General features: G+C 34.4%; 1 protein-coding gene across 1 annotated transcript; it reads right to left on the reverse strand.

The window, feature by feature from the left end:
• Positions 1 to 636: 636 nt before the first annotated feature.
• LOC132548712 (protein RCC2 homolog) lies at positions 637 to 10,265 on the reverse strand. The gene is made up of 11 exons (XM_060212591.1): positions 10,107 to 10,265; positions 9,053 to 9,143; positions 7,742 to 7,882; positions 6,823 to 6,954; positions 6,327 to 6,415; positions 5,542 to 5,656; positions 5,047 to 5,213; positions 3,716 to 3,896; positions 2,527 to 2,632; positions 1,755 to 1,827; positions 637 to 906 (listed from the first exon to the last, which is right to left on the reverse strand). Exons 1-11 carry the CDS (start codon positions 10,263 to 10,265, stop codon positions 733 to 735), a joined length of 1,428 nt encoding a protein of 475 aa, XP_060068574.1. The 3' UTR covers positions 637 to 732.
• Positions 10,266 to 10,550: the final 285 nt, after the last annotated feature.

The following is a 10,550-nucleotide window of genomic DNA, read 5'->3' on the forward strand; positions in this document are numbered from 1 at the left end:
CCTAATACCTGAATACACCAAATATTTGAAGATTTGAACGTTTTTAACATCAAAAGAAAAAGGACAATTCTCGTAAAGTAAAACATCTTTTCAACATTACAACATCAGGATTTGTAAATGGGTAACACCTATTTAATTGATAATTTGCCTCATCCAAACCTACAGGTGTTGTAAAGAGGTATCACCAATTTAATTCAATTGATAATTTGCCTAAAAGTAAAAAGTAGGTAACGACACCACTCATAGAAGAGATTTACTTTGTAATTCTGAGGTTAAGGTGGTGCCTAACTAGAATGGCCCGTTGTAAAATGTTTGTCCCCAACACTTCAATCTACAGCAGAGTTTCATGTCTATTTTTCATTCAAATCACGTCCTCAGAATTCACTTAGACATTTAACCAAAGTTCTGGTTATTTCAACTACGGTCATTACTTTCATTAAGATCATTAGTCCACTCACTTCATACATCATTACAATGCATTACATGTAGGTCAACAGTATTTAACAAAAATATCTCTACCAGACTGATCAAAAGGTGAAGATTCAGCACTTTTAAAAAACAAGTATACATATTTTTGTAGATTCAATATGTAAACAAAACCTGTGGCATCACCTCCTTGATCTGATATTTGTACAATTTTGGATGAACAATTTTACCTGATACGACTACAATGTACCCCTCTAAGACACTAACAAATACACAGATATCTTGTTAGACAAGATAGTCACAAAATCAAGGTTTGAAGACGGGTAGTTTGGCTATTCTTTCCTTTTCACTGTCCTCGTCCTGACGAGCAATCATAAGTGTGTGACCATATCCACATGACACAGAGTGGATGTACACATTGTCTAAGGTCTTCACTTCCTGTGGCGTTGTGGATGATCGAGGTTTGTTGTCCCCATAACCCTGAAATAAGGAAGGCAGCAAACTTCATCATTCATCTCCATACCCCTTGGAGGAGAGAGAACAAGGAAAACACACAAATTCACAGTGATCTTTGGATGAATGTGTTTAAACAGGAAAATCATTTTCAAAATACGATGTCATATTACCAGAGTTTTTGAAAATAAGAATATTGGTGATTCGATAAAAAAACACCAGCTGAGCTAAAAATTCATTATGCATACCTACATAGCTCTTTTCTCTCATAACTATTCAGTTCTGGTAGCAAAAGTGCTATCTCAAAAGACATTTTTCCAGTTTCTCTGTAAGTAAGTCTTGTATTGGTCCTTAAGGTACCAGACTATAACTTATCAATTCCTCGTAGGGAGGATTTTATCCACGTGATACCAGACTATAACTTACCAATTCCTCGTAGGGAGGATTTTATCCACGTGATACCAGACTATAACTTATCAATTCCTCGTAGGGAGGATTTTATCCATGTGATACCAGACTATAACTTACCAATTCCTCGTAGGGAGGATTTTATCCACGTGATACCAGACTATAACTTACCAATTCCTCGTAGGGAGGATTTTATCCATGTGATACCAGACTATAACTTATCAATTCCTCGTAGGGAGGATTTTATCCATGTGACACCAGACTATAACTTATCAATTCCTCGTAGGGAGGATTTTATCCACGTGATACCAGACTATAACTTACTTATACCCCATAGGTCCTTACCATACCAAACTATAAATTAAAAATTTCCCATAGGTAGGACTTGGTCCTTACCATACCACACTATAAATTACCAATACCCAATAGGTAGGACGTGGTCCTTATCATACCAGAATACAACTTACCAATTCCCCATAGGTAGGACTTGGTCCCCATGATACCAGACTATCATCTGCTGCTACCACTACACTTTTGTTACTGGAAAGAAAAAAATTGAAAAAAGCTGAACACTGAAGATCAATGATAAATGTTTCCAACTATTATATACAAAAAAGTGTACAAGCGAAACTGATGAATGCTCCCTGAAATTTTTTTTTATCAGAAACAAAACTTAAACAAAGGGCAATGATTCTTTCCGAAGTATACAGAAACTTTCACCAAGAAAACTTTCAATGTTTTTAAGTTATCACCCGCATAAGAATTATAAGATAAAAATTGTGAATGGTCTATTTGACCTTTGACCTTGGTGTCAAGGTAACAGTGACCTATTGAAAGTGCACAGCACATTTTCTTTAAGTGATGCCAGTATGCTGCAAATTTTGTCAAGACATCTTCAAAAGTTAAGATTAATGGCTGGACAAGAACCAGTACTTATGTGATATGTCTCATTTGAAGAAGAGACATTAAGTTCAATTATGAGGTAAAAATAAAATTTTATCATTGGTTTGATACCCAATAAAATCCAATTAACTGTCAAGAAAAGGCAAAATTTTTAGTAAAATAAAATATCCATGATTCATAATTAACATTGTTCACTTGAGAAACTTTATTTATAACAAAAGTTTAAAGCCTTAATGATGTATGATACAAGAATTTGTTTTATAGTTTGATAAAAAGTAAAGCACAATTTGTATTTAATCTTGAACATTTGATCAAAAACAGAAAAGCTATCCATACCAACATCCAATGCTCCTTATTCTCCAGCCACTCAGGTCTTGTACTAGTTTAGGATACATGGCAGCTTCACCTGTTGGTTTTGTCTGGCCCCACAGATACAGGACACCTGTTAAAATAAAAAGGACATGCTGTTGAACAAATCTAGGTATATAAACAGATACAGGTCACTTGTTAAACAAGCCTTGGTACATACAAAGATGCAAGACACCTATCCCATGAATCTAGATATACACACAGATACAGAACACTTGTCAAAATGATCCAGGTATATTTACAGATATGGGACACTTGTCAAACAAATTCTGACACAGGACATCTGTCAAACAATGAAGATATATTACACACATACAGGACACCTGACAAACATTGTGTGCTTAACAGTAATAATCAGTAGTAATTTGGACCAAAGCCAGGAATTTTTTACCCGAGACAATGTGATGCCTGAATATTCGAGACAAAAAAAGGAAATTTTGGTAGAATTTAGAAGGGATTGACCACAATATATGTTCGACACAAACACAGCATTCCACTCAACAAAGTCCAAGTCATCTCTGTTTTATTTACTAAGATAAAGAAGAGAAAAATTCGGGACCGAACAAAACATTAGACTCATCCGATGTATTTGACACAAGTGGAGTTTTACATAAACAGATAAAAAACACCTGTCTCACAAACCTAGATGTACGTCTTAATCACTGTCAATGTACAATGTTCTGTCAGTCAAATGAATGAATGTGTGACGATAGTTACAATTGGATGTATATATATTTGTCATCAGTGTTAGCCAAAAATACAATGTAGAACATCGGATTGATAAAGTTCTTCTCTATTACTAATTGAACCACAGAGATATTAATTGAGACATTCTCCATCCCCCACACCATTATCGTATGAATGTCTACATATACTTGTGGTTATTCAAATGAAGAGCTATGGTCCTATAATAAAACAAATACATCAATAGCAGGTTGCCCTGATCACACTTCACATATAGCTCCGACAGAAAAGGGATTTTTTAATCAGCACATGCAATCTTCAGACGATTTTCAAAATGGTATTGTTACAATGGTGTTAATTTTCCCCCCTTTCCATCAATAAATAGCTTTCCTAACTCCTTTTGAAAATAGGAATCCTATACTCAACCCTCTTTGTTATTTCCCCAAGAGAAAGGTTAAGAAGAAATTCTCACCTAACTCATTCAGTCCAAAGCTGAATGTAGACCCAGAATACACCTGAACACAACCTCGGTTTGGTCCATCAAAAAACTTCAATAAACGTGGAACCATTTCATCCTTTGGTTCAGCATGGCCCAGACGGCCATATCCCCCAAATCCCCATGAAAACACTCTCTTCTTGGAATCACGTATAACCTGAAATATAAAAACATTCTTTTTAAAACTAAATACCACATCTTATGTATCAGGGTACCTACCAAAGGTCTTTGTTGATTTACAGGATTTTTCCCAAACGACATACAAATATACATCATATATTTCCACTATACAAACTGTCAGCACTCTGGTTAATTTCCCAAAACCACTAGGCACTGTTCTAAGTCTCAGAAAACATCTACAGTAAAATTATTTTCTGTATACAAAGTTGGTATTACAAATTATAAATAGCAATATATTATCTTCATTCATCACATATATTATAGGTTAATCTTTTCAAAGCACTTACACTTGCAATTTTAACCACAAAACAAGAAAGTTGTTTTTGATGGATTTATTGTTTGCTTTAAATGTTTAGCTTTGATTTGGTATTTTGATTGAGTATTCACCATAATATCTAGTGTATGTATCTTTTATTTTCACTAAGAACAATTGTGGTTTTAATTCCTATCTTCATTTTCAATTTTGACACAGTCAAGACAAGTGGACAGGCATTTAGCCTGTCCCCTTCCATGGCAGTTCTTTTTTATCCAACTACTTAGTGGAATCCAAGTAAAAATTACGATTATAGAGTGATATATAATTCTAGCAAGAATCTGTGTATACGTATATGGAATCATTGTTTGATGAATGTATGAAAGTTGACATGTGACCTCTGACCTTTAATCAATGACCCTAATAAGCAGAACTCATTCATGACACTATGGGTACATACAACACTGAATCAGATTGGGACGTGACCGTCCAACATAGATAATGCTATGCTCCCTTCAGTTACATGGCGAGGGCATTCAAATTTTCACCTTTATTTCTCCACTGAATATGTTTCAGTTGAGTTTTCATCTTGTTCATGTAGCTGTTACCATGGGAGGTTCATTTCACATTTTCAAATGACAAACTGACGTGTGCATGTTATATCAAATGTATAATTTGATCTGTATGTGATACGTCATACATTCATACCAGTGAAATTTACATACTTGAAGACTTCCACATGTTTAGTGTAAATTCCTTCAGACATAAATTTTTCCACATTATTTACAATATCTTAACAGGCAAAATGACATTTTTGAAAGATATATACATCCTAAAACATTTGAGCTAACAAGAGGCATTGAAGCAGACTTACTGTGTGATTTGTGCCACATCCCATATCTCGTACTTCTACATCTGTGACTGGTACTATATGTCCTTCTCTGGTTTTCTCAATAAACACATTCACTTTTCTGGGAACAGTTTCACATTTAAATGATAATTTTGTGCTTGTGACGAAATATTTCCCATCAGTATTGTGACCTGAAAGGAAATAAAATATGAGACATATATGTATATCATTAAACCCAGATTTTTTCATCTTTTGTTTATAAATTAATGTGAGAACTGATAAACGTTGCATTGCTATCCATCTCCAAGGAATGCTACCCATAACAATGGGCAGCCAAATGGTTCTAAGTGACCAAAACTTGTTCTGTGTTACCTAGCAGATGAGCATCTGAACGAGTAGAAAATCCTTCTAGGTCTAATCTCATAGCAATTTTTACCTCAGACACTATCTAGCTGATCAAAACTCTGGGAAGCCAAAACTGAAAAACAGGTTCTTTCTCTATGTCACTGTTCAACTTACCTAGCTGACCAAACTCTGGGCACCCAAAGGAATACAGGTTGCCTCTGATGTCACATATCATACTGAACTCTGCTCCACAGGACATCTTTCTTATTGGAGGGCCTTTGTAGGATATCTACAAAAACAATTTGACTTCTGAAGTTTTTCATTTGAAACATGTCTGAATTCGTGTGTTTTATATTGGCTTCTAAGGGTAATTATTGAAAATTGTTTGGTATAAGAACTTATACAATGGTGATAAAATTTGAAGCCAGGGTAAACAAGCAGACATCATCTCATTTTTATTGATGCTTTTGACAGACATGATAGTGCTATTCCAGTAAAACATCTGCTTGACCCCAGTAATCAATTACTTCTCTTCACGGTTCAATTTACTACCTATTAATTCAAAGTAAAGTATCAGTTAAATTATACGGATAGTAACCAACATGTATACACATTAGCTCACATGTAACATATGTTTGTAAGTTTTATGAAAAATATTGCCATGTGTCGTCCTTTTTCTCATAAATGTAAAATTTGTTCCTTTGGTAAATTCCTAGGAGGTATCTAAATTCAGAAATACATCTCACCCAGTAATGGATGAAATAAGAAGGATCTATGCCAAGCTTCAGGAAACCTCGGATACATGTATTAAAACATATAAATATTCATTAGCTCAATTCTACATTTGTTTGATGCCCAGAAGAAATTATCTTGTCTGAAAACGAGTATCTTAATGACAACTACGAAAGCCTGACCCTGCATGAGGCGTTACTGTATACCTGAACGTGATATAGACATACCCGTGTAGGACTGGTTATATTTCCACTCTGGTGACCTAAACCAAGTTGTCCCATCTTATTGTCTCCACAGGCATACACTACACCTTTATCTACAATCACAATCATTATTTTCTATGAAGCAAATTGGAAAGGTAAATTTACATGATGTCAATTTGTGATCAAAACGGCTCAATCATTGTTTGTATTGACAAATTCAGCCAGTTTTTTTCTTTTAATAATCATTATCTTTGCTTACATGAAACCTTATTGTATTAGTTGATGAGGAATCTCAAAATAATCAACATCAGAAGTATTAATACAATCTTTAATTTAATTGAATCAATAACAATGCTTTCCTCCAGACTCATATCAAGCAAGACTTTAGTAAGAAGCAAACATTTGGGTGATGTGCTATTCTAACAATAGCACATCAAAAAAGCTGAATATCATATGTATAGGGAACACTGATTTCTGATCATCAAAAACGTAAATTTACTTTGAAACAAATATAACTTACCTGTCAGAAATAAAGTGTGATTTTTTCCACAAGCTGCATCTACCACATTGACACCATCTAGACAGGGGATGGGGGTAGGTACATCTTTACGTAAGCAATCACCTTGCCCTAGCTGTCCCATGTCATTCCTCCCTACAAACAGATTATAATGTTAGAAGCGTGAATCAATATAAAACAGATAGATCAAACATAATCCTGATATTTTTTCTTTGGATTTGGAAAATAAAGGAATAATTTTTTATTGGAAACGGTCTATTTGCTGCTGTAAAACAGAGAGGAAAATCACTGTTGTAACAAATTACAGATTGATGATAAAAAAAAAAAAATAAAGGAACATAACTCTTGATAAAATCATATCATTAGATCCAATTCTACTATGCAAGATTCACCTAGCAGTATAATAAAAAAAAAACCGGTTGATCCAATTTTTTAAAATTCCATCACCCTGTACATAACTTAAAAAGTGTGTCACTAATAAAGAGGCCTGACAAGTCAAAGTCGCAATACTTTATCAAAAGAAGTTTTTTGAGAGGAAACAGAAAGACAAAGCAGTATTCTTTGAATTGATCTGGATCAGTCATGTGTTTGTAACCTGTGTACTTATGCAGACACCTGATGACAACCTTCTGTAAGGAGACATTTCAGGCCTTACAAAAGCATTCACAAGTTCATGTCCAAAAATCAAATATAATTGGTGGTAAATTCTACCGAACAACCAGCACTTTAATTAGATATGTGTCTAGCATAAGCACTTGTCAGCTGTGGATGGTGTACAAAATATCCTTGACAGGATCAATCTGAGGTTCTTGATATTTGAATGTTGCTCTTTGACTCTGAACTGCCATGCTAAAGTTACCTAAATGGTGTTATAGGTCAGCTCTCCATTAAAGTAACATCACACACAATTCAAGAAACATACCAAAAGTGAGGGCTTTCCCTTCTGCTGTTATGATAACACTATGACATGCTGTTGACCCAGACACAACTGTCCTCACTCTTGTCCCGATCATGTTGTCCATTCTGTGAGGACCCCATAGGTTTGGTCCACCTCCGTTTTTAGCTACAAAAAGAAAACTATTAGTATATTTTCAACAATGTATAAGGGAAACAGTACTTAAACTGAGTCTGAATTCACCATAGAGATTCGAAGTCAAAACCTGAGTCGTAATCCTCTCAACTTACAGGATTTGTAATGCTATTTCTTGTGATGTTTGTACACCACAAAATAAGGATGATTCTGGTATTGTCTGTTGTCTTTATCTATAAACTGTGTAAAGGGAATCTTTCTAAAATTGATCGAAAAGATGAAGACTTTTGTTTCATAATATCTACAGATAAAATGAATACATTCCTGTGTCTTATTGCAAATTTGAAACTGGGCAATAATAAAAAGTTTGATTTACGGGCAAAAATGTTTTTCCACATAGCCAGAAACTAAATTTATACTGAAAATCTGTCGAATAGAAAACTGAGAGTGCAATTGTATTAAATATAAATCGTAGAACTGAACATATTTCCGGGTATCTCTCTCTACAAGAAATAACAACCATCTCAGTTTTTTTCAAAGTTGAAAAGCATTTGCAACGCCCTAATCTATAAGGTAGATATGTCTGGGTATTTTCAGTCTATAACATTCAACTTTTTTTCACAGATTTCACTGGCACTAACTTTGCTTTTTGGCAGACCATGGAACAAAAACTCTGGATTAGCTTTTACAAGTTTTAAACAGTTTTTAAGGATTTTGTTTTTCAAAACATTGTTCATTGGTTAATTCCTACTAATACTGAACTGGTAAATTTTTTTGTATAGGCATCAAAATATATCCTGTATTACCTAGCTACAAATATGTCAGACATCACACATTCCTGAAAATTTTGTGGTGTCCATTTCACAATTTCTAAAGGATGTAGGGGCATCTTCAATGCAAACACACCCTGCATGAATAAGCATAATAATCAATGCAAGTTTAAGTCCAAGTCAAATATAATAATTTCTATCACAAGCGACAAAGCATTAACTTATCTACCCATTTGCTGGATAATCTACTATCTTCAAAAATTTCATTTTCTTTTGATCATTTTTGATGTGTTCAACATATCAAATGCAGCAAACAATCCTGTATATTCTTTTCATTCAAAACATCAAAAGGCTTAAAGTAAGTAAATATTATATTTAATATAATTTTTTTATAATATGTGTCATTGATTCATTGAGCATATTTTTTACAAACCATTCTTTGGGAGTTGTTTTCGTCCAATCAGATCCCAGTTTGTTCCTCCACAGAGCAGTAGTTCTCCACTTAGCATTGACCCCTCTAGCGTCTTAAGTCAAGAATATCATGGTCAGAAATAAATATAAACTAATCTCCTTATTTTGATAATACAGTGTAATTTCACTTTTTTCATCAGCGAAGACACCGGTGAATCTGGTAGTCAGTATCATCTTTTCCATTTTTCAAAAATTATTATTATTGTCAATAATTACATATATCAACTATATAAATATACATCATGACACTGTAAGCAAATCTGAAAATCCTTATACATAACAATGACAATGATTTCACTACATAGTACATGAATCTTTGTATGCGCTTCTGGTGATCTGTCAAATATTCTGAACCCATATTACTATGTTTTCGTTAAAATAATGACAGGGATTCTTTTTTGAGATCTTGATGGGTCAACAGCTGTTGAGTTCACCCTTGGGTGCACAGAATCACCAGATATGCATTTTGACTTGTCAACATTGTAACCTTTCAAAATGATAATAATAAATAATAAAAAACTATTAATGTATACAAACTCCAAGAACGATGTTCCATGCATGATGACACACGTAATCTTAAAAAAAAATTACTGTAAAATTTCATGTTTACATTCAACCCAATCACTGTTTTTGACTTTGAAAATATCAGAATTATCCATTATACTTTGTTTCCATGTTAAATTCAGAGTTAACGGATACCAAATGATACAGTGGCATAATACATAAACAAGTTTAAACTACACTAATTGAATGCGCAGTAGCTGTAGAGCATTCAAAATCAAACAACATGGTATGTGTATGATAAAGGATTCTTTGTTTTGGGTTCGATCGCTGTAAAAGGAGCAAGGAAGCAATCCGGCCTAAGCGATCACATTTGGCTCATTTTATATTCACGACCGATCAGCTGATCACGATTTTGTATATAGGTACTACATTGATGTGATGGGATAACTAGGAAGTAACTGCCCCTTTAACACATTTCAGTGATTAATATGTGACAACAGTTACAAACTCACAACGTCTGGGTATTCTCCGACCACTTCAGTGGAACCATTGTTCTCTGCATCTTCCCCTGCATCGTCGTCAAATTCATCGTCTGAATCGTCGTTCTTCTTCTTCTTACGCTTGACTGCGGGATTGACATCGCTATCCGGGTTACGTTTCTTTGGAGGCATGTTAATACTTCTTTAAAAGACACTTTTTTAACAGAGTTTTCTTTGTAGTTTCCGCTGTTTTTTGGAGTTTCTCTTAGATCAGTTTCAATTATATTTTCAATTCCCGCGATTTCGCGTGCCTCACGCGAGACCTTTGGCGCGAAGAAGTTGTAACGCCGATTCTGATTGGATATCAGGGAGAATCCAGGCAGTCAAAGGTCATTTTGGAGAAGCATCGATTTTCATGTAAGGCCCACCACATTACTCAACAGTAGAATATCACAAAAAATATCGATCGTCTTTTAT

Source organism: Ylistrum balloti, unplaced genomic scaffold (genome assembly GCF_031769215.1).
Source record: "Ylistrum balloti isolate Yb309-2 unplaced genomic scaffold, AGI_CSIRO_Ybal_v1 Utg370024, whole genome shotgun sequence".
Taxonomy (NCBI): Eukaryota; Metazoa; Mollusca; class Bivalvia; order Pectinida; family Pectinidae; genus Ylistrum; species Ylistrum balloti.